This window comes from Zootoca vivipara, chromosome 5, assembly GCF_965207765.1.
Source record: "Zootoca vivipara chromosome 5, rZooViv2.hap1.1, whole genome shotgun sequence".
Taxonomy (NCBI): Eukaryota; Metazoa; Chordata; class Lepidosauria; order Squamata; family Lacertidae; genus Zootoca; species Zootoca vivipara.
In genome coordinates, this window is record NC_142588.1 from 47,462,053 (window position 1) to 47,487,074 (window position 25,022).

The window sequence follows — 25,022 nt, forward strand, 5'->3', positions numbered from 1 at the left end:
AACTATGAATTGGCCCCACCCCATAACTTGACCAGTCACAGCTAGCAGCGACTAGGAGCCAGGTGGAGTCATGGATCTTAAGAAAAAGTGTAGACTCACACATGTTGGACAGCTTCCATTTTGACTTGAAATTTTCATTTGGGGCTTCTCAGAAGTATGTAAAGGCAAGAGGTGGGTGGGGAGATCTGCGTTCTGGCACACTCCTGCTGAAAAAAAGCACTGTGCACCACTGATGCCATGTGTGACATCAGGTTAGGGCAGGTGGAAAGCAGCCTTGCAGCAGGACCCCCTGCTGAACCTGATTAGGCCCATGGGTCAGAAATTCCTCACTACTGTCATAATAGTTGATCTTTAAAACTATGGGGCTGTATCCAATGAACTTGTCCCACCAGCACAAGAATGTACGCTTGTGCAACATAACTTTCCGCCTCTCCTTGCCTTTGGGCTCCTTAAATCTCTTCTAGGGGATTCCTCAACTTTCCAAAGCAGATTTGGGGAGGCCATGTATGGGAAGTTTATGGGAGATGGGAAGTTTAGCATAAATCCTTGTACAGTACTGATGAGATGCGTTAGCTTGATGCCAATCATGAAAGCAACCTGAGAATTCTGCCCAATTTTGGACTCAAACTTAAAATATTTTTAAAAGCACTTAAGAGCACTACTTTTATGTTGTGGTTTTGTAAAATATAAGAATATGATTAATGACTTCAAGGTTCTCAGCAAAGTTTTGTGGAATTTTGGCTAATTTTGTTACAATAATGTATGTTAGTTTTATGTTGCATTGTATAGCATTTTAAAAAATGTAATTAAAGTTATATAGTAAAGTGAATTGTATAATTGTCATATTCCACTACCAATTCTCTTCCAAGCTGTATATAAAGTACACATCATTTAAATAATTAATTACAATAAACTAAGTGGTATATGTTTGATGACTTTATCTTCTTTATTGTACTTCTGTAATCTTCATTAGGTGTTACAGCTGATAAAACAACTAGGTCCCACCATTTTCTTGACAGTTTTTTAAAAATTGGCAAAAGTCTCTGACTACCGGTACCTTCAAGGAGAGGAAAATTGGGCCCTGGGCTCTGATCATTGGCATATTCAGCCAGTAGCTCAGATAAAGAACTCTTGTTTAGATATCTTGATAGAGCTAGAAAGGACTAGAAGTTTCATTTCCTCCTATTGGTACACCATATTCCGCATTGTGGAAAACCTGATTGACGTTTGCTCCAATTCAGCTGTAAAAAGTAGGTTTTCCTAGGGGAAAGCGTTGGAACAAGCAGAAGTGTGGACAAAACAATTCCTTTCTTATGCTGTGGTGACTGGTGTCCATTGGGGCTTAGTAGGGTAGAAAGGGAGTCAATGGTAGATAGAGCTAGAGCCAATGACAAGCAGAGACAATTCTAGTTTTGTCCCTATACCTGTTTGCCCTACATGTACAAAACTCAAACTAAGGAGGAGGAAAGTGACAGCCAGTGTATTAGTTGTAAGTAAGAAGGCAGGCAGGTTGGGGCTGACTGGGGGCAGACTGAGGTTGGTGGGACAGTGATCCATTTAGCAGAAGAGACCAACCTCTACTGCATGGAGCTGGGATAGGTCAGTTGGTAGAGCACAAGACTCTTAATCATGGGTTTGAGCTTCATGATTGGCAAAGGATTCCTGCATTGCAGGGGGTTCAAATAGATGACCCTCATAGTCTCTTACAACATCATACGTAGTTCTATGATTCTATGTCTAGAATAGCAGTATAAGAGAAACTTGTCCACTATTACTATCTTCTAATCAAGAAACACCTATTAAATTCCTTAGAAAACTCCACAACACAGAAAACCACTGAATCAGCAGAACAAATTAGTTAGTTAGCTAGGTAGCTAGCTATGATGGATATGTGAAAAATCAGCTTCAACTGGACAGGACAAGGGTGGAAGAAAAGACATATGATTGAGATACTTGCTCAGACCTAACGATTGTACCTTCATTAATGAAATAATTATTTTTTATGTGAACAAACCAAAATGGGCAATGCCCCCATCAAGGTTAATCCATAAAATGAAATGGGATTATGTGCAGAATCCACCAGCTCTATACATATATTTTTAGTATGATGTTGTGCAAAAATGAACTGGTGTAGACATCCTGCTAAAGGTAAAGGTGCCCCTGACCATCAGGTCCAGTCGTGTCCGACTCTGGGGTTGCGGCGCTCATCTCGCTCAATAGGCTGAGGGAGCCGGCGTTTGTCCGCAGACAGCTTCCGGGTCATGTGGCCAGCATGACAAAGCTGCTTCTGGTGAACCAGAGCAGCGCACGGAAACGCCGTTTACCTTCCCGCCGGAGCGGTCCCTATTTATCTATTTGTACTTTGATGTGCTTTCGAACTGCTTGGTGGGCAGGAGCTGGGACTGAGCAACAGGAGCTCACCCCGTTGCAGGGATTCGAACCGCTGACCTTCTGATCAGCAAGCCCTAGACTCTGTGGTTTAACCCACAGCGCCACCTGGGTCTCAGATGATTTATTAAGTATGATTTATTTATTTTTTAAGGAACAAAGGATTCAAGGAAACAGTGCACATTACATTCAAGTACCGTGTTTCTCATATTATAAGACATGTCTTATATTTATTTTTTCCTCAAAAAAAAACACTATGGCTTATTTTCAAGGGATGTCTTATTTTTTTCCTCCTCCTCCTGCCGCGGCCGGCATTGCTGCTGAGCCTATCACTATGTCTTATTTTCGGGGTATGGCTTATATTCCTTGAATGCTTAAAAATCCTGCTATGGCTTATTTTATGGGTATGTCTTAAAATATGAGAAACAGGGTACTTAAGGCAGCCTTTTAGCGAACTTGAAGCTGTCTGCCAACAGTGACTGCATTCTGCTTGTGAGCTTAATGGTATCTTTTTGGGGTGCTCTAAATCTACATAAATGCTTCTTGTATACCATTAACAGATATTCCCCTATGAACTGCTCATGGTGTCCAGCAGAGGGCGAAGTAAAATTCTACGAGAAGTGGATAGAACCAGGCTGGAGGTAAGAGAATATCAGACTCCCCGAATAGATGTTTAGGCTAATGGTTTTTAAAGGATACAAGTCTCTTGTTTAAACATTTGGACTGATAGCTGTCCTTTTCCTTGTCTTCCTCCAGCGTCACTTAGCACCTGAAGTTTTCCAAGAAATATTCGGCATGACGATACAGGAATTTGATAAATTACCTCTCTGGAGACGCAACGACATGAAGAAGAAAGCCAAACTCTTCTGAATCCCATTCTCTCCTTTGGAGGGGAGAAAATACCACATATAGGATAATGTATCATACTTAAGTTCAAACGCTTTTTTTGGAGAGCAACCATAAGAGGCAGACAGAGAGAGAGAAAGAGGAAATGGGGGTTAAAGGGAAAATCTGAGAAAGGCACCTATATATTCCTTGCAGTTGTGCAAGGGCCTTTCAAGCTTGCCAGAGAGTTGTGACCCAAAAATGTTGACGTTCTGAATCTCAGCAGTGGTCTTTATGCATTATAAAGTTTTTACATGGCATCAATACATAATGTGGAGCGGCTCTGCCCTCCCTCGTTTCCCTTCACTTTTATTTAAAGGTCAAGGGGCAATGCTGATAGAGCCAGGAAGTGCCAATAGGATGCCAACCCACTATTACGTCGTCATGGTCTCTCCAAGGAATGAATGACTATATTCTGTAGCTAACGAAGGAATCCTGTGTAATATATTTATCCTTTGGGCATAGCCATTACAATTAATTGGCCTTGCCTTCAAATGGCCTATTATTGTTGCAGTGCCCATCAGCAAAGCAGGCCACTGAGCCAGCATTCTGCTGCATACCAGCCAAATTATTTGCAAGGAAACCCCCGGCTTGCACTTGCACACATCTGCTAGGAATCTCAAGAGCAAATTATCTTATTTTGTTGTCAAGTCTCCTCTCCTCCATTTTGTCCAGCTTTAAGCGAGTTTGCTAAGTGTTAACCAGAGCAGCAAGCCAAAAATGAAAGAGTTGGTTTTCTCGTTCTGTGTTGAGAAAAGTATTTCCAAACTGAAATACAGGTGTAGGCTTAATTCAGATGCTACTTGTGCCATGTGGCAATCTATGGGGCATGGTCTAGCCACATGCTGCTTTGGTAATGTTTCTAAAGGACTAGTATGTGGGCTCTTGCAATTATGCCGTTGCTTCCCATGCTGTCACTACCTGTTATGATGTCTAGCAGATGGGAAATAATCACATCATCCCTGCAAAGATGGCTCAACCCTGCAAACATCAATAGTGTGGGATGTGACCTGACTACACCAAAGCAAGTTCCATCCCATTACAAAGGGAATGACCGAATCAGGACTACTGTCGCCTATACCAGCATACATCCACTGGCATGCTGTACAGTAGACCTCCAGAATGTCTGTGACAAGAAAATGATATTTAATCCACTTTGTAGAGGAGATGCTATGAAACAAGACACCTCCTGGAAATTTTGCTGCTAAAAAATGACAGATCGGCCACTTTCTTGGATGCTTTGATGACACAGCACAATATCAAGTTAATTAATGGCCTGATTTGCATATCATGCTAAGCCAAATCATGGCTTAGTCAGTGCAACTGTACATGTTCGCAGGGAGGAGACTGCAGTGACTTTGCTCCTTCTTGGTCCTTGTACTGCTGTGCTAAGCTAAACCTTGCCTTGGATCATCTGAACCCAGGCTCGTGGTTTGCTCTCCTGAGTAAACCATGAATCATAGGGCAAATCTTGGTTGCAACTTCTGGTTAAGTCTGGAGTGAGCTAAACCACAAGCCTGGGTTCAGACGACCCAGTGAGCCATGCCATTGCTTAGCACAGTGTCACATGGCAGCAGGACCATGGAGACATGAAGCTCTCCTAGAGCCTATGCATTTGGCTTGGCATGACATATGAACCAGGCCAGTGTTTGATTCATGCAACTACAGGCTCACCCATAGTTAGAGCGCTTGGGTTTTCTTTTTTGTAATATTTCAAAGCTGCAGCCTAGGCTATTTGCTTTCTTTATCCTCAGTGCCTAGAAGAAGGAACACCTAAGGCAGTTTCTGAAATCAGTGATGCTCCCTCAACTACATGCAGTCCTGAGCATTGTGTGAAGTGGCCCCCATCTAACAGAACTGCTTAGAGGGCTGTGCATATTCTGTTCATTTCAGAACAGTTAATAACATATTTTCACAGACTCCAGAGCTGTTTCTTGCCAACAGTAGGATGCACTTGATACGTTTATCTTTTACTTGGAGTGATGATTGTTGCCATTTTCACTGTTGTTTTCAATTTGACACTAGCATGTCACTTACAGGGAAATCCTATACATGTTTACTCAGAAGTAAACCCCACTGTCTTCAATGAGACTTCCTCCTGTTCAAGCATGTATTGGATGGCAGCCCATGAAGGATGCCTTTGAGGGCAGGACATTCAGGACTTCCTGCTCTTACATTTAAGAGCTCAGCAGAGAGAACCGTTTGCCAAAAGGTGTTATCATAGAAGCGTTTGATAGGTTGGTCATCCAAGCCCGTATCCTCATAAAGAGGATCTTTCACACATCATCATATATTGATTTGTAGAAGAACATGTGGTAAAATGCAAGCACATGTTTTTTGTGAAAGTCTGGTCAAGTGGTGAAAATAATCTTACCACATGTCTACACTATAACTCTGGGAAGCAGAGTGAGTGGTAAAGTTTTCACCACCACACTGATGACCAGCTTATGAAGTGGCTCCTGGGAAAGTCGTATGTCAGATCCTTTATTAGTTAGCAGGAGGAGAGTGCCGGCAGCAGAATAATAAGGACCCCAGCTCTGCAGGGGAGGTTAGCCATGTTGGAAACCTAAACATCTCACCCACTAAAATCTGTCACATATCCCACATGATTTTGTAGCAACATTAGGATGCTCAAATAGACTTTCAATCCACATTTGCATTATAGTAACACTTTCAATCATTATATTATGTTGACTCATTAGTTCAAACTCGCTGCCATTTACAATCAAAAGAACATTCTGGATTAATGGCTTGCAATAGGCCACTGTTCAGTGGAGGGAAAAATGGATATTTGTACCAAGATCAGACAATGGTTTGGAAGCTAATCTATAAATAAATATATGGGCTGGCTGTTCTATGCCTTATTCCTAGGCATGCTATTGTCACTGCCACAACATCCAACATCTCAGTGATTTGGCTTTGCACTTCCCTTCATGCTACCGCTTTCCATCCTGTGACCTCTGGAGATACATTTCTCTCTGTCCCACAGAAAGGGGCACAGATAGTATATCTTGAACGCAGTAAACAAATTAACCAGCTTCCAGTCCCACCAGCTGATTTCAACACTCTACACATTTTCTATACTGCCAATCATGGCATCAGTTCCCAGTCGTCTCATATGCTGAGCAGACGTCACTCAGCTCAGCAGTTAGTGTGGGTGAACCACTTGTTGCATGGTTTCTACTTGGAAAACATCTCACATGTGCCCGCTAAACATAAGGGGAACCAATATTCTGTAGGCTCCAGCCACACAGAAGAATGCCATTTCCTAACACAAAAAAATTCCTTCAGTAGCACCTTAAAGACCAACTAAGTTTTTATTTTGGTATGAGCTTTCGTGTGCATGCACACTTCTTCAGATACAGTGAAATAGAAGTCCCCAGGCACTTATGTAGAGAAGGGGTGGGGATGGGTGGGGATGGGGAGGGGAGATCACTCAGAAGGGTGGTGGAAGTGGGTGATTGACTGACTGATAGCTGTTGATGACCGAAAACGACTGCAAACACAGCGAGAGCTTCCTTTTGGTGCTTAACTAAGGACATTTTTCTCTGCCCCTGCCCTTCTCTCACACATTTCTACTTCCTGATCCCAAATTCCATCTAGTGTAAAGAATGCAACATTTTAGTTGACATTATTTTCCAAATATGACAGTCTCTTCCTAATAAGGGACTCTGTAGCAATAAGTAAAGAAACAAACACTTTTTCCAGGTGTTGCTTTCCCAGCAGTTCCTTTTTTTGGGGGGAAAGCAATGCCAGTTGAATTTCTGCCTGAAATATAGCTGCCCAAAAAAGTGGCAAATCTACAGAGGCCCTTCTTGAATTCCTGCCTTTGAAAAGGTGCCCAAATAAGCATAGTTTAACCCCCAAATCATGACATAAGAAAATAATGTGGGTTTCAGGTAGTTTTGTGAATTTCTTCTTTGTGCAAAATGCTTTCTAACGGGGGCATGCTCATTATTACATCTTGAAGATGTTCACCCATGTGTCAGAATGATAACACTGCATAGGTCAGATCATTATTTTAGGGACTTCCTTCCAAACCCATGAACATCAACAGAAGGTTTGGTAATTAACTTCAGCAAGCTGGTGGAGTGCAGCAGTATAAATCGGTGGCAAATTCATGCTGCTCTTTGCTCCCAGGCCTGGTTCTTCAAGGGTAACAGATACTACTTTGCATTGCCTGTTTTCCAAAGTAATCTGTCATTGAAGCAACTGGCACAATCGAGGTCTGATGTAAATCCCATGGAATTTGATGGAAAGAGTCACAATGTTAGGCTATTTCTCAGCCAGCAAGGTCAGAAAAGAACCTTTATCAACTGTTGTGTATTCCCATGACAACACTTTGTATTGTTAATGACATCATGTGGTGCAAAATAGTAAAAGTTGCTGACAACCCTTGTAGCGAGGGAGCCTTATTAATGTTCTGTAGGAAGATCACTTTAATGAAACATATTTTGCACCACTTTGATTTAACTTTGTTTTAACTGCAAGGTTTTTAATTACATGTTTCTTCCCTTTCCTGGGCAGCCAATTTCCAGAAAGCAACCAAATAGCCTTTTCCAGATTATTTCCCTTATGTTTGTTTGTTCTTCCTCCTTTGTTGTAGGACAGCTCTGATTTGGAGCCTATGTTTAAGAGAAAAAAAAATCACCAATACCTATCTATACAGTTAAGTCTGCTTCTTCTGCAAAACGAAACATTGGCCATCATTGCTGTTCATCTCACCCAACCACCCCACTATAATCTACATCACTGTTGTACTCAAACCAAGTAAACAAATAAAGTTTTGAACTTTATTCTTATTGTGCTCTTTGGATATTTTTGTTTCATGTATTTAGTTGGGTCATGTTCACCCTTTCAAAACCTTGATATAAAACAGATTTTGCACTGGTGGCAGATGTTGTACTTTGGGACAAAGGGTTGCTTTTTATCAAATGTTTACAGGAAAAGAGAGGGCATTTTGGGAGTGGGGCAGTCCTTGGTAAAGAGAGACTCTTCATGACTGCAAGCATCAACGAAAATCACTCAGAGGGCACATTTAGGAAAAGAGGAGTTAAATTGCTTTGGAACATGTGGGGCTGAGTCTCAGAGTTGAAAGCCCACCATCCAGATCTCACTCGGCCCCCAGTTTGGCAGTCAAATGGTGTCCATAAATCAATGCGAGGGAATTGGCTTCCCCTGATATGGGATACGTGGAAAATATTATTCTTGTTCTGCTTCTGTGGTAGCTCATTACAGTGGCTGGAGGAACAACTTTTTACAGCCCTGTTATTTGCCAATTGTAGAGGCAGCTGAGACTTAGTGGCCCTCTTTTTTGTCATCAGTTGATGAGAGGGACATACTTGCTATTTAACAAGGGGCAATGTTTGTCCACATCCCACAGCTCTGGGGACTTTGGTCTCACAACAACACTGAGAGACTGGTTAGGCTTTGCTATAGTAACCAGCCAAAGGCCACCCATTCAGTGTCATCATCTACTAGGGATTTGAACCTGGGCCTTCCCAGTCCTATTCTGTCATGGCCTCAACTTTGACCTCAGAGTCAGAGGAGAATCAGCCTGCCACATGCAGGGCTAGTCCACCATCCACCAAGTTCCAGATACTGAAGCTGAGCCAAAACCCTTTGAGAACCTCCCACATACCTCTCTTTCCTCTGTGTCTGCCCAATGGCAAGAGGCTATAGAAGGGAGAAGCTCCGGCTATCATTCCAGAGATTGGTCCTGCTTAAAAAGTGCTTTGCCACAGAAAAAGCTGCTCATCTGGCCTTTTCTTTGTAAGCATCAGCAAACATCAGCAACTGCATATGCAGCTTGCAATGAGAGTTTGTGGGCTCAAAAGGCACATCTCACAGGTACTTAGGAAGTGCATACCCAGGAAAAAAGAACAATGGTGCTTTGAGCTTGTGTGTCTGTTGTTGAAGGGCTGCCTGCAGACTGGAACCACAGAGGTGTTGGCAACAAACAGCAGCACTAATTAAAGAGGAAGGAACGAAGCCTTGATGAATCCCTTGCACATCATAATGCCAAACTCAGCCAATATGCTCAGAGGGAATTTGTATCTGGATCTAGGACAAGTGTGGGCAGGAAGTAGATCTATTTATTGGTAGACTGCTGGACGATTTTCAGTAGAACAGCAAGAGTTTCTGGCTCTTACTGTCATAAAAACAGCAGCGAAAAGTTTCTCCTTAAATTCAGCTGTTAGAATCTCTGTTCTGTGATAACTCACATGTAGGTTTATACTTGCACATACAGTTCGTTCCCATTAATAACTCAAGGGATGTTGTTTGCAATTGTCTTTGCTCTGTAACTGGCTTAGCTCTGCACACACAGCCAGTTACTGGACTGGGATTTGGGGGTTGGGAGAAAGAGTAGATCCCACATGCCTTAGGTTTGTCCCTATTTTCAAGTGAAATATTTAGTTTCTGTTCTTCAACTCATGTTTAGACGTATGATTCCTTCTCCCAGCCCAGACAGCAGTGGGCAACCTGTGACCCATGGGCCTAATTAAGCCCACTAGGCTCCCCCATTTTGTCTGTGACGCTATTTTGGCCAAGTCAAGCCCACCTGCCCCATCTGTTTTCATCTGAGGGGCAGCTAAAGATGCAGCTGGGCCAATAGTGGGCTTTGCAGGCACCACCTATCAGGTGACTGGCAGTGCCTGCAAAGCACATACAGTCACCAGGCATTAGACTTTAGCATTGGTACTAATCAGTTGGTTGTCGGCACTTGCAAAGTGCTGTTCCTTTGCCCACCAGGTTTTATTTCAAACCACATGAAATGAAAACAGGTCACCTGATGCCATTTTGGAGGCGCCACTAGTTGAACACTATACTCAACACAAACATACAGAAGATGACTTCTCATTTTTTGTAATTTGGACATTGCCGCAAACCCGCTTTCAACGTATGAACATTGACAGACTCCTTCTCCAACAGGAGTCCAAATTTATTCATCTTTTCAACACTTTACATCCAGGGGGCTTGAACAATAGTCTAGACTTCACATCATTCCTATAATCGAATTTGTACTTTGAAACAACATTGAACCTAGTTATGTCCATATGCCTTTAAATTATCTCAACACTTTTAGTACGCCTAAATGCAATACTGTCTCTTTAATTTTCCTGCAACCTCATTTCCTCTATCATTTAAGTGCTGCAAACAATTTGAGTTAGCAAAGCAAACATACTTGGTACACTTAGACCTGAGAAACCTCGGTAAGCTACCTTTGTTTTTCCCAAGTATTATAACTCTGTTTGTAGATAACTACAAGTATTCCTGTAACAAGGACTATTATATTTTGTAAGAGGAGTTCTTATTTACGTTTTGTACGTTACAAGCAGTTTAAATCTTGATTTAGAAAGCAGACTATGAGGTTGAAGTTATGTTGATCACTCACAGATATATCAGTAATGTTTATTTGAATACAGTCTCTGTCCTTTTTATTTGTTAAAACCTTATATCTAAAGAGTTGAATAATTTCTCATTACAAGATTTATGTTAACTTTTACATTCCAGCTGATGAAGAATCATCGAAACAGGGCCTTGTCCTGATGTTGATGCTCACTGGAAGTTATCCTGAATAAAACTTTGTGAAGAATTTTTGAAATTATCCTTTCTGGCCCGAGTTCTTGTAATTTTTTGTTTACTTCTGAACTTACCAAGAACTCCAATTTCTATTGTGGCTTAAGGTGGCATGCACCACTGTCCCAGACTAGCAGTGTCACAACTCACATCCAAAACATGTCAGTGATCTGCAAAGTTTATTTCAGAATAAACGTCAAATTTGAAAGTTTCAGCCCCCAAGTTGCTTCAAATTTGAGAAGCCTTAAATAGCAAACTTGATAATTCTCCTATTCATTATGAATGACATTTACCACACATGTGAAGAAGCAGTTGTTCATTTGCTATTAACCGCCACAATGGGGCTTCAAATCCTTCTCTCCTGGCTTTCTTTAATATCTGAACTTACTAGCAGACTTTTAATCTCTTTTAAACAAAAAACAAAACAAAAAACCCTTCAAACTCTAAAAGCCTCATTTTATTTCCTGTTTCCCTGATACTAAAATAATTCTGAGTTTCTGACCCCTGAGTAATGATGGAGGAATGCACAACGTTCCCCAACACAGCAAGGCAGCTGGTAAAGTGAATCTTCACAGCATGTTAAAAATACAGATAACGGTGCCAAAAACTAGATCTGATTGAAACACAGTCAAATGTCAGCACTAATTTGCTGTTAAATATATATGGCTCCTTGGGACCACTTCCTTTAAGAACTACAACATAAGACTCCAATGCCCCCCCCTTACCACATCTGTAAAAAAATTTGTTTCCTCCACAGCAAGGGGGGAAACCTGAAACAAAAATGTTATTTACATACACACCAATATACTTGCTTGTTCCCTTTGCTTGTGCTTTAATTGGTTTGAAGCTGTAACTAAATAAGACTTCAGTCCTGTCTTTTGTAGGACCTTGGGAGCATGTCCAGATTGGGTTCTGTGGCTTGGATAAAGGGAAAGTGTTGTGAATTGTTCGATAGGGTGCCTTTTTCAAAAAGTTCATTTACAGATTATGGTTTTTGTTTTTAAGGGCCCAGGAGTCCAGCAAAGTCAAGACCCTACGTCAGCTTTAAACAGCCCCTATGCTGCCATATTCTTCCGATTTTGTATCAAGGATTTTAACCTGCAAGAGGTCTTGCATTCACACCCCAGATGAGCCAAATGCTTCTTAGGATTGCCATATGTCCTCTTTTTCCAGGACACACCCTCTTTTTCATGGGTATGTAAAAATGAGAGTCGTCATAGCGATCCATAGATAAAAGCAGAAATTGGCAAATGTGTCCTCTTTTTTTGTTCTTCAAAATATGGCAACCCTAGTTTCCTGCATGAGTGTGAGCCCCCATTCCTGCTATATGATTCTATGAATTATGGCACAATGCACTGCAAAGTGCTCTACCTTGCAACTGTAAACATAATCAAAATGCCAGTAATGGCTGCAGACATAATACAAGGAAGAACAAGATATGAATTCATAAAAGCATTTTGGTGACCAAAGGAAATGTGTAAACTATTAAGAAATAACAAAATGGTATGAAGTCAGCATACATAGCAAATTAAAAACTTTTGGGTTACGTTTATTTATTTTAAAAAATTATATCCTGCCTTTCCTAACAGTTTAAGGTGGCTGACAAAAATAATAAAACACACATACACACACAACCCTAATTATAATAAACAAATATAGTTCTTTTGCTGGGATTTTTAATATACAGCTGAGAAAATGAACACCCAGCTGAGCAACTTGTGACAACTAGTGTTAAAAATATTAACATTTATTGTGGGAGCCTTTTTTTGTGTGGAACCTAAAATCCAGGCAGGCAGGGTAAATACAGTGGACCTTGATTAAAGGAATGCCATGCATTGGCCAGTTGTTGTGAACATGAAGCTGCAGGCAAGCTTATAATCCTAAACTGTTTTCAAGACAGCCAGTGAATGAATCATTGTTAGAAATTGCTTCTTTGATGGCGTTAATACCCCAATTAAATGTTAAGTGGCTGCCAGAAGAAATCTCTGTGGCATCCTGGTAAGTGCTTAGTCCCAATTATCACCTTGTGGGGAGCAGGACAAGCAGGCAGGCTGCAGTTACTCGATAACCCAGAAGCCTTTGAGGGGAGTGGCTGATGTAAATGGACAAAGTGCTGCAGTACATACATCAGAACACAGATGGAACACCTTTTTGCAGACCGAGGGCCACATTCCCTTGTGGGCAACCTTCTGGGAGCCACATACCTGTGGTGGGAGGGGTCAGAGGAAAAAGCAGACAAGTGTCAGAGGTAAAAGAGCAACGGATAGGACTCTCTGCTTTGTACATTTTCTGCCATGCAAATGTCAGTGGTTTCTGCATATGCACCCCTCTCAAACCTCCATTCAGATGAACTTTACACCCAAACAGGCTTTTTATTCCTGCCTGGTTTCTGTGCTTAGATCACAGCTTTCAGTTTAATTATTACAATGTTTTTAATGTGTTATCTGCTCTGTATGCACTTTTAAAAATTGTGTTTTTGTGTTTTTAGATGGCTCATTTATCTAAAGGATGCTTGCTACCTCCTTTTATCTTTGTCTTGCATTGTTGCTGTTAATATATATATATATTAACGTAAAAAAAACTTTAACACACGGTGAACATTTTAATGGAATGGCAGGGCATAAATGGCTGAAATAAATGCAATTTGAAGGCGCAGCTTGAAAGGCAGTAGTTAACATGTGAATATCTAGAATTCGTTAAGACTCTTTTGCACAGAGGGGTCACAAACCAACAGTAAGTTAAACGGGCTTAAGGTCATTGAATCCACAGGCTTAAGCAGGCTTAACTCCATGTTGGATTGGGGCCAATGTTTCTGTTCGCAGAACTGAAATACCCTCACAGCAGGATGTTTCGTCAGATACATTTTTTTTAAAAAGTCCTACATAAAGTTCTAATTGTGTCAGAGAACAGTATTTCCAGTCATCCATCTTCCTATCGAACCAGTGAATTTCAACTGTTTCATCCCCACTGGAAGTTTCCCTCTTCTTTTGAACTTTTATTTATATTCTCTCAGTTGCTTCTACCAGAAGATCTCATGTGCACAGATCAGACCCCTTCAAAAAAGTCATTTGAATTACAGTGATTTTTTTTCCAAGTAGGAAAGCAACTATCTCAACTTCTCTTTTTTAAAAAAGAAAAAAAAGTAAGCAATAGTTAGAGATACGCAGAATGTGAATGTGACCTATTTCCACGAAATGCATAGTGATGCTAACAGACAGCAGTGGAATTTGTTAGGCCGCCTGGGAAAATGAGGGTTGAAATTTTCTTGTTTACAAAGCTGACTTCTCATCTCACATAAAAATCAGCAGAAGTGGAAAGGAGGATGGGAGAGAGAAAAGAAACCATTCACAATAGATGTGTCAACCAGAAGCTATTCCCACTTGTCTTGTTTGTGTTGAAGTCTGACAGAATATTTTTCTCCATTATTTTTTCAATGATATGTCGACATGAATTCAGTTTCATGCTATACGTTTATGTGAGAAATTCTGCAGCTCCATATGCAGCTGCAATTTGAAGAACTGTGGAAGGCTATTGACTTTGGCTAGGCTGAAATGCACTGTGTCTAAGGAAAAAGCCAAGGCCCAAAACTTTATCTTTGGGAATATTCCAGAAAAAACACCCTTTCGTCAGCTCAGAACTGGTATGGGAGAGCAGATTCTGTAAAACTGAGAGTGATGCTCCAAATCTGGCTGGGGCCTGAAAGGCTCTCATGAGAATTCTACAAATTTCAGCTTCCCCTTTTTTTAAAGTAAAGACACAACCCCATCGAAACAGAAAGTATCTTCATGAATGGAGAGGGAACACTAAAGTATAGCAGGGAGTGGAACCTTCTTTAGTGTTGCTTGAGTAAGATTACCACACCTATTCCATTAACTTGCATTCCTCAATTTAAACAAAATCATGGATTTTATTTAGCAGGTTGTCAAACAAACTTCTTTTGGCTGGTACACTATTATCACGAAATAAAAGGATATCACAACACTTGCACACTTGTGGACCAATTGCAAAAGTTGTCCAATTTGGGGGGAGGGTGATTTTTACTGTAACCACGTAGCACATGGGTGGGAAACCTCAGACCTAGGGGGACTCTCCCAAGCCACTCCCTTCACAGGCTGTGCTTCACACCCCCAGTATTTTGCCTGACCGGACTGTTTCCTTGAACTATTATCATGTCTCTTGCTTGTCTGAATGAAGGACAAAGAGGGATGTGTATGTGCTGAAACTGGCCTACTGCACGAGGGAGAATTAAGTCAATGCTCTGCTCACCACTGGCATGTGGCCCTCAGCAGCTTTCCTCGAAGGGAAAGTGGCTCTCTAGCTGAAAAACATTCCCTACTCATGATGTGGCACCACATGTTCATCATATCTGCACAGCTGTGCCAATAACTATGTCAAAATATTCCATCCAGGATGAAGCCTTAAAGGTAAAGGGACCCCTGACCATTAGGTCCAGTCGTGACCGACTCTGGGGTTGCGCGCTCATCTCGCATTATTGGCCGAGGGAGCCGGCGTATAGCTTCCAGGTCATGTGGCCAGCATGACAAAGCCGCTTCTGGCAAACCAGAGCAGCACATGGAAACGCCGTTTACCTTCCCGCTGTAGCGGTTCCTATTTATCTACTTGCATTTTGACGTGCTTTCAAACTGCTAGGTTGGCAGGAGCTGGGACCAAGCAACGGGAGCTCACCCCATCACAGGGATTCGAACCGCTGACCTTCTGATCAGCAAGCCCTAGGCTCAGTGGTTTAACCACAGCGCCACCTGGGTCCTTCCAGGATGAAGCCTTAAAGGTAAAGGGACCCCTGACCATTAGGTCCAGTCCATCCAGTCCATATTCCATCCAGGATGAAGCCTTAGGCCTAGAAAAATAGCTAAGGCCATCTCTAAAAACAAACCAAATGAATCTACCTGCCCTCGAGAAACCCTCACCAGAATCCCAGCCCAGAGTCACTTGCGTTTCCTGGTTCCATTTCAACATTAGTCCCATTTAAATCCTCCATCCAACACTGCCTGGTCCAACTTCCTCCTTTTGTCCCTTGGCACTCTCCCTATCAACACTTATCTGGCAGGCTCCTAGTCACTTCCTGGAATGATTGAGTTGTCTGGTTTTGAAGCTAAGCACCATTTATCTCATGGGAAAGGATGGGAGCATTCTTACTAGGCCAGCCTTACCCTGAGGCAAGGTGAGTCAGATGCCTCCAGTGCTGAGTTTCAGATGCAATGAAGACTAGAAGGCTTTATCTGGTGTTATAATAACAAAGGTGAAAGAGGTGAAAGGGGGCAGCAAGGAAAATGGTGCTGGGGATTTGCATTTCATGTGACCTGAACTGCAAGAACAGACTCGGAAATAACATACAGACCAGGACCAACCTCCTTGACTTTCCTAGGGCCCTTCCAAACTATTGTTTTTTTAATGGGGTGTATTCCGCAACATGTAATTGAAGCAATAATAGTGCATTAGCGGTGGATCCCCAAGGACATGCTCTACGGGGAGCTGGCTTTAGGCATCAGGTCCATTGGCACACCAATTCTGCTCTACAAAGATGTCCGCAAACATGAAGGCTGGCAACATCCAACGGTTTGACTTCATCCCAAAGGCGCACACTTTCATTTTCTCCCAAGACAGATGGATGCCAACAAGTGGTGGATTTATACTGTACCATCCACACATCATTCCACTTTAGTTGTTCTGCGATTTGTATTGGGGGACACCTTTGCACTATAGTGCAACAAAAGTGGGACAAAAAAACAACCCCCCCCCCAAACCATTTATGGTATAAAAGGTTACAGGATGTCAGCAGCAAGTTATGGGACATACACTGACTGGAAATGAAGCATTCTGTTGACCCTTAAACGTTTGCAGGTGCAAAGAGTATTGAAAGCAAGATAATGTATAACCACCCTGACAACGTCACGAGCCCAAGTAATAACAAATACATTTTTAAAAAGATGTCTGGAGAGGCCCCTAGTTTGACTTTCTCTGGATACAAGTAATCCGGCCTAAGTGACAAGAGTCTAATATTGCATTCAGCTGCTGTAAACCTTTACAAAAGGCAAATGTCATACGGCAGGATTGTATTAAGGTATAATTGGAAGGAGATGATAGGACCAAAATGGCAGGAATTAATGCCCTTACGGAAAGTACCATGACTCTGCCACACCTGAGTCCAGTTACAGACCAAAGCCTGATCTACACGTGCCATGGAATTGGGGCTAGGATCCTGAAGTGATAAAGGACTACATTTCCCTAACAAACTGGGTTTTATTTATTTACAGAGAGTTTTTAAAGGTTGTTGTTTTTACATGGGGAAGTATTTAAAATAGCATCACACCCCTGGCCTCTGCAGTGGTACAGTCTACTTAAGCACTTCTTATTCTATTGCATGTTCATACTGAGCCTGACCCTTCATCTCCTGGGGAACCCAAAGTGGTTCAACATCACATTTGTGCAATTTCGGAATGCCAGAGGCTCTTATGCCTTGACTACTGTTCATAATTACCTCTTGTGACTCAGGATTATTCCCCAGAGCTATTAGTTTAATATGACTTTATGATGCCAGGTTTTGCCATGACTTGTTTCTTAACTTGAGATATTTGGAGGTTAAAAATGGCAGCCTGGAAGCTTAATTATTGGTTTGTGAGTAATGTATCATTATGGTCATCATCTATGCTAAAAAGAACTGGTATCACTAGAAGGAGAAAAGGAAGATACCGTAGCACATGGTCCAATTGCCATTCTGAAATGGAGAATGGGACACAAGGTGATCCTTATGCATAATATCCTGGATAAACTTTAAAAACACACACACACAAACACACACACACAAGCAAGCAAACAAACAAACAAACAAACAAACAAACAAACAAACAAACAGGTATCATATTTTAGATAGACCAGAGAGGCAGAAACAGCTCCAGGTGGGAGATCCTGGTTGTTTATAATGGTATAATGTTGGTGCCCTTGAAGTATTGATTGAGATGGCGAATAGAAAGCAGAGACCTCAAGTATTTCTTTTTTAAAAAAATGCATTATATTTCGCTATTTCTGTACTGAAAATACAGAGTATTCTGTTCCAGGTACCGTACTTATTTCTAACTACAACTTACCATTAGGGCACTCTAACTGGAGATGTGGTGTATCCATTCTCCTCCTACCATGAAGAATTCTAGAGGACTCTAATTGCTCACTATTAGCCTAATAAATATATTTTGCAAATGTTCTTTATGGGCCAACATGGCAGTCTTTGTTTTTTGTCCAAATAATAAAAAGTAGAAAAAACAGGAACTACTGTTAACTTTCTTCTAATTCTAAGAAACACTAGTAGTAAAAGTTTTCAGCATAGCCTACAGTACACCAAAATATCTTCTAAATGTACACATTCCAGAATATGGAAGTTTTTTACTCGAACACGTTAGTTTTTTACAAAGCCAGTTTACCTCCGTTGTCTAATCCTATTACGTAGTTGTCTCGAACTATACCGAGTGAAAACGTTAAATATGTCTTTCTAATGGATGGCCTTTCCCTCCATTAGTAAACGAATGATAACCTCACAGATCTGAGAAACAATATCCTTCCTTTAGGCTCCCTAGCAAAGAAGCTTTCATTAAGCTTTTCCACTTTAGGCAAAGGAAAGACTTTTTGGTGCAAAAGTTATGCTGCTGATTATTATGTAACCAGTACCTTGTAATTTACATTTCAGTTAAAATACAGCAGGAATCAATTCCTCAGGAGCCTCTGGCTTTAAATTGCCTATCATCCCACCCAGATAACCAGCTGCCAATTCTTTGTGGAATATCTGAACGTTTCACAGAATGCAATTGTCTTCAAAGGACTTAATCCACATCTGAAACAAGGATTTCCCTTTATTTACCAGGATGTTAAAATTAAAACTACACCGCTTAGAAAATTTACTTTAGAGTCATCCTAGTAAACTCAGTAGGACCAATTAAAACAGTAAATGTGTGGTGCTGTCCTGCTGAGATAATTATGGCTAGGGTTACTGCTTACCATGCATTTTCCATATCCCCCCCCCCCCGAGTCCCAGTTCTTAAATGTATTTACTTGCAAACCAAGGCTTAGGGTTTCTAGTGTTCAGAATGATGTCCCAAACCCATGTCCTTATGCAATCTTTTGGAATACTGAATAGACAGAGAGAGTATGCTCGATACACAGGTGAATCACAAAGTTTTCTTAAGTTTATCCCCTCAGGCAAACAATGAGCTGTAACCAAGTATTGTTCTTGGTTTGCCGTATGTGGTTTATCTGGGGGAGACAAACAGCAAGCCTCCGTTGGGATGCAACAGTAGGCCAAACCATGGCTTAGGTCCAGGCAGCTTGGCAGTAGGAGGTCTATGGTGACCACAATCATCTCTCTAGGAACCTGAACATTTGCTCATTCGTGCATTACATGCAAATTGGCCCTAGCAATGGCCCTCGCACCTGAGGGAGGTAGGCTTGTTCAGGAAGTGTAGGTCATGCCCCTCTAGTACACAAAGCTCAGGACTCAAGAGGATGAGCCAAGGGGTTGGCTGCTGTCCTACAGTATAAGTTGCCTGAGGCAGTCCCCTCATTCTGTCTAACAATAAGGCCGACCCTGCTGGACAAACAGAAGTAACCAGACCCTTATGTATATTCAGAGGGTGGGGGTGGGGGTGTCCGGAAGGACAGGGAAGCACCTTCAACAGTGCTGTGGGATTGCAGCCTTCGTCCTCTCCGATTCCGCTGGCTAACTTTCTAACCCTTGCAGCAGCTCTCCCCAGCGCCGCGCTGCAACTTGCATCCCCGCTGGCAAACTCTTCTGATTTGTTTCTCTCGCTTTGCAAAGCCAGTTTCCAGCGATGGAGGCAGCACCCATGCCTACCGGTATTAAACGCCCTCGCCCTCTTCTTCCTGCAGTTTGCTATTACACCTTATCTAGCACGGAGGAATCGTAGTTGTTGGAAGGGATTCCGAGGGTCATCCCTGCAATGCAGGAATCACAGCTAATAATTCACGACAGGTGGCCGCCCAACCTGGGCTTAAATAACTCCCAGGAAGGAGAGTCCACCACCTTCCGAATTTGATCATTCTCTTTGAAGCCGATCTCTCCGTTTCCAAGGCGTTGGCTTCTCCCAGGCACTCCCTTGTTAACTTTAAATTAATACACGCGTGCTTCTGCCACGTTTGGATAAGTACTTGACCAAGAAGGGAGGATGGGCGTCGTGTGATGATGATGATAATGATGATGCAACTTTCGAGGGGCAACCACCTCACAGTCCCCACCACTCCCCCAACACCTCGGGCAAGCCAGTTTCTTAGCCCCAGTAGATCCCGCTGCCGTGACGTCACGGAAGGGGCGGCGCTCCGCGCGAAGGGAGCCAGCCGGAGCGAGGAGAATTGGAGAGGGAGAAGCAGAAGCAGAGCTGCTTGGGACGCCAATGCAGCCTGGCGCGGGCGAGAAAGGAGCGAGCCGGCGCATCCCTTTAACTCAGGGGCGAGCGTGGGAAGCCCGAGTCTTCCGCCGCCGCCGCCGCCCTATGCAAGGTCTCCCTGCCCCACGCAGCCAGAATTGAAAACTAAATAAAAAGAAAGGAAGGATCCAAGATGGATAAATATAAAGGTAAGGGGGAATGGTTCGTTTGCTTCCCCCACCCTTAGCGTGGGAAAGGGGCAGTATCGGTACTTCGGAAAGGATTGCTACCGTAGTTAGTTTGTCCTCTATGGATGGTCCTGCCTAAGGAGCCGAATGTCACTTGTGGTTGTTTGTAGTGGGAGGCTTAAGTCCCTTAAAACGGGGGTTTCTCTATAGCGTTTAATGAATGGGCGGGTGGGTTGCGGATCTTTGCCCCCAGGCGTTGCCTCGGGACCGAGACTGGCCAGGACGCCGGGGGTGGGATTGTGAGACTGGGGGAAAGTGGCGAGCAAAGAGTCCCTAATCGCAGCCGGGTCCGTCTCCCTCCAGGACCCACCCCTAGAGAGAAGGGGTTCCACGGAGCCCCATTCCGCCGACGGAGAAGGAGTCGAGGGTGCCGCTTTGGGGAGGATTTTGGTTCTGATGCTCGTGAAACAGCAAATCGGGTGTGTGAAATTGTGACACAGCCGGCTTCTTTTTGAAAGGATTAAGAGAAATACTGTGTGTGTGAGAGAGAATTTGAACCTCCTTGGCATACATCTGGTGTTCCAAAAACCCTTTAGATGAGGTCCAGTTAAACTGTAGGAGATGAAAAGGTGAACACGAGACTTGGAGTCGGGCTGGCGCGAAGCTGGGGAGGATTTCAGTATCCGCACCTGTGTGTGTGTGTGTGTGTGTGTGAGAGAGAGAGAGAGAGAGAGAGAGAGATCAAAGGGCTGAATCCCCCCCTTTCTCGCCCCTTCTTTCGCTTCCGGTCTTTCGGTTCCTCCAAAACAGAAATGTAAGGGGGGTGTATTTAATTCCCCCGTGTAATAAATATTCGCAGACTTTCTAAGTTTAGTCTGCAAGATTGTGCGGGGGAAGATAAGGAAGAGGAAGGCGTGGCTGCCGGATGGTATCTGGAGGTGGGTGGAGAGCGGAGTGTCCCTTGTGTTTTTAACGAATTGTTTTAAAGCCCTTTTAAACCACAGCCTTGGGCTTGCTGATCAGAAGGTCGCCACTTCGAATCCCTGCGATGGGGTGAGCGCCCGTTGCTCGGTCCTAGCTCCTGCCAACCTACCGGTAGCAGTTTGAAAGCACGTCAAAGTGCAAGTAGATAAATAGGTACCGCTCTGGCAGGAAGGTAAACAGCGTTTTCTTGCTCTGCTCTGGTTCAGAGCTTTGTCATGCTGGCCACATGACCCGGAAGCTGTCTGCGGACAAATGCCAGCTCCTCGGCCTATAGAGCGAGATGAGCGCCACAACTCCAGAGTGTCCACGACTGGACCCTTATGGTTAGGGGTCCCTTTACCTTTACCTTTAAGTATTAAGGAAAGCAAGGCCTAGTGTTACGATTCTAACAACACAGGTGTGTTATGGCAGAATCACTCCTTATCCTGAGTGTATGGCAGCAATGGGGATGGATAGGGTTACTCAGTGGTGAGGGAATGGTACTCTGCACTTTCTCAGAAAGTTTTTTTTTCTTTGAATGGCTCAGGAGTGAACCCCAGTGTTGTAAACCAGCTGAGTGTAGACACATGCTAAGCTCTGCGAGTGTTCTTACACCAAACTGAAAGTATTCCGTAGTAACAGGCAAGCCTGTCTTTGCCTGTCTGTAAATACTGTACATTAAGGTTGCAGCCTTACACACCTTTTATGCAATGTGAATGAGCACCCACAAGCAACAGTGATGGCCACCAATTTAGGGTGACTTTAAAAGAGGCTTAGACAAATCCATGATGAATCCATGATGTGTCTGAATACCAGCTGCTGGAAACCACAGGAGGGGAGAGCGTTGCTGCAGGGTGAGAAAAGGCTGCTAGACTGCTGCCAGACTAGAGGGGCCGCTTTCCTGATCCAGCAGGGCTGATATTAGGTTCTTATGCACTTATGCTTAAAGTCAAGAGGTGGAAGGGAACACAAAGCTAACCTAGTCCATGCCCTTGCAGGTACAGGAAAACTACCTCTTCATCATCCCAAATGAGCATCTCTTCAACTTCTGCTTAAAAACCAAAGATTAGGCGAGCCCACTAGGTAGTCTGGTCCACCATAGAACTGCCCATGCTGTCAGAAAGTTATTCCTAAAATCCCCTTTCTTACCTGGTGGGAGTAAGTTGCATTGCACACATTGAGGTTTACTGCTGAGTAAGCTTGCACAGGATTGTACTGCAATTTTATCTTTTTTCTTGTTCGCATACAATACAGGCCAATATGGTGGGTCCGAATGTTCCATATTTGCTCAGTTATGCAGTTTACTAAATGGCTGTCATTCAGTCTGTCTTACTCTGCAGGGATGTTGAGAAGATGCAGCAAGGAAAGGCAGCCTTCAGTAGTGTGGGATTTCCAGAAAATGTTGAACTGGGAATTTTTCTGGGAAATTTTACTTCTGCACAATTTGCACTGGGAAAATTTTCCTTTTATGCTGAGAAAATTTTCTGATTCCCTACAGGGTGTTCTGAATGCTTGTTTATATATCTATACAGTGGTACCTCAGTTTAAGTACACTATTGGTTCCGGAAGTCTGTACTTAACCTGGAGCGAACTTTCCCATTGAAAGTAAGGGAAAGTGGATTAATCCGTTCCAGACGGGTCCGCGGAGTACTTAAACTGAAAGTATTCAAACCGAAGCGTACTTAAACTGAGGTATATCTCTCTATATGTCTTTAGTAAACAAAACTAAAACTGCCAAGATTACCTAACATTGTATTTGCAACCTGCATTCATTTATTGTAGATAATGACCATATGACAAGGGAAAAATTCACTGGAAAAGCACTGGAAACTTTTCCACCACCACACATCCCTGGATGCATTGCAACCAGCATGCTGCCCTAGGGCCAGGGCAGGAAAGGAATCTAAATATAATAAATGTCTACTCACTTTACCAGTTTAGGAGGTGGTTGGAGCAGCTGACAGTGTAGTCTGGTGAGGCCAGTTTGCATCAGTAGCTGGGGATCTGGCTTTCTGCATTTATAATGCAAACCTTTAAAACAAACTTTTCATTCTCCGGAGCTCAACAGGACTGCTCTCATAGGTTTGCCTTATTCCAATGGTAACTGACCAGTCTACAGAGAGTCATTTATTTATATGTAATCTGAATAGAAGATAATAGTTGACAATTGTCCAGCACTTCATGAATCTGCAGTTTGCAGGAATCATGGGATATACAGTATAGTGCAATCCTACTCATGTCTACTCAGAAGTAACCCCCGCAGAGATATGTGGGCCTAGGTCTCTAATGTAACCTCCTTTTACACCTTTATGGCACTGTATATGTCCATTTTGTGTGTGCAGGTATCAGATTTGCTGTTGGATAATAGTAACAGTGTTCATTCACTATGGGAATAGTCATTCACAATGGTAATAGTCCATTATAGTTATTACTGTAGTTTGTCTGAATATATCTGAGCGAGACAGAGTCCTGAGATGAGAGTTCTTTGCCTTCTCCTTGCACCTTGGAGGTAGTGATTGGCTTTCAAAAGTGACCATCATTGCTCAGGGGAAGAGCACATGCCAATTGAAAGGGTCAAGCAGCAGGTGAGGAACTGCCTAGTAGGGCCAACAGTACAGGATTTGGGGGCAGGTGCCCAGAGCCCCACTCAGCAAAGTGGGCAAGGCAGGAGAGGCCCCAAATTTAGCAGTACACCTAAAGGTGTTGGGGTTAAGGTATAAGACCATTGGGTGGGATTCAAGGTCTCACTATGGTGATCATTCACTCAGTACAAGTGTTTCTGCTTGCGAGATGGAATGATCTCCTCTCTCCACCTGCCTCGTGTCCTGTTCTGGGTTTTCTTTGGGAGGGGGGACTTGTGCGGGTCACACGTGAGGGGGAAGCCCTGTTGTGCTAGTGGGACTTCTGCTGGCTTCCATTAGCCAGCAATATGAACCTGACCCATTCATATCTAGAGTTGAACTACACTACTCTCTCCACCTGAGACACTGTAGAGCTACTGCCTACCATTCAACATTAGTCCTAGGCAAGATGGAAGGGCTGGCCATACCATTAGGCCAGGATTCCTCACACTTGGCACTCCAGATGTTTTTGGCCTACAACTCCCATGATCCCTAGCTAGCAGGATCAGTGCTCGGGGATGATGGGAATTGTAGTCTCAAAACATCTGGAGGGCCGAGTTTGAGGAAGCCTGCATTAAGTAGTGATGTGGAGTGGAAGTAATTCTGGAATTATTTCCCCCAGTGCTTCATTTTACTGTGGAAAATTTCCCATTTCATTAGTAACCACAAATGGTTACCTACTGCAAATACGCCATGAGGCAAGCTTGGGTGTTCCAAAGTTGCAATTAATGTTTTTCCGGGCGATTATTGCTAGTATGTGAGAGGATGCATATATTTCAGGTCAGACATCTGTGGTCAAAAATTGGGTCCTTTTTAAAAGTTTGGTTTACTAAATGCAAGTAAAATAAACATGTGAACTAGACCATTCTCTACCCACCCATTTTCAAATCAACCTAGAAAAATGTTCTTGAAATTTTTACTGGTCAACAGAAAATCATGACCAGTGAGGCAATTGTATCAGGCGAACATGAAAAGGCAAACCCCCCTTATTTAATTTATCATTGTGT

General features: G+C 42.9%; 2 protein-coding genes and 1 long non-coding RNA gene across 5 annotated transcripts in view; all 3 read left to right on the top strand.

Annotated features, from left to right (window-relative positions):
• The window catches only part of ABLIM1 (actin binding LIM protein 1), a 194,392-nt gene extending 186,494 nt beyond the window's left edge, over nt 1–7,898 (top strand). Inside the window, exons 23-24 of the mRNA XM_060274773.2 lie at nt 2,949–3,029; nt 3,145–7,898. Coding sequence (XP_060130756.2) covers nt 2,949–3,029; nt 3,145–3,258 — 195 coding nt within the window. The 3' untranslated portion in view covers nt 3,259–7,898. The remainder of the gene's footprint in view (nt 1–2,948; nt 3,030–3,144) is intronic.
• A 2,551-nt stretch (nt 7,899–10,449) lies between these two features.
• On the top strand, nt 10,450–10,879 carry LOC148685663 (uncharacterized). The gene is made up of 2 exons (XR_015950224.1): nt 10,450–10,487; nt 10,789–10,879. It is a non-coding gene; the product is annotated as an uncharacterized LOC148685663 (long non-coding RNA).
• Nucleotides 10,880–20,198: 9,319 nt separating this feature from the next.
• Nucleotides 20,199–25,022, top strand: part of AFAP1L2 (actin filament associated protein 1 like 2) — a 75,025-nt gene continuing 70,201 nt past the window's right edge. The window contains exon 1 of one of the 3 annotated variants that reach the window (XM_035132524.3): nt 20,199–20,452. In XM_035132524.3, coding sequence (XP_034988415.3) covers nt 20,437–20,452 — 16 coding nt within the window. In that variant the 5' untranslated portion in view covers nt 20,199–20,436. The remainder of the gene's footprint in view (nt 20,453–25,022) is intronic. The other 2 variants (XM_035132523.3, XM_035132525.3) reach the window with 2 other exon arrangements.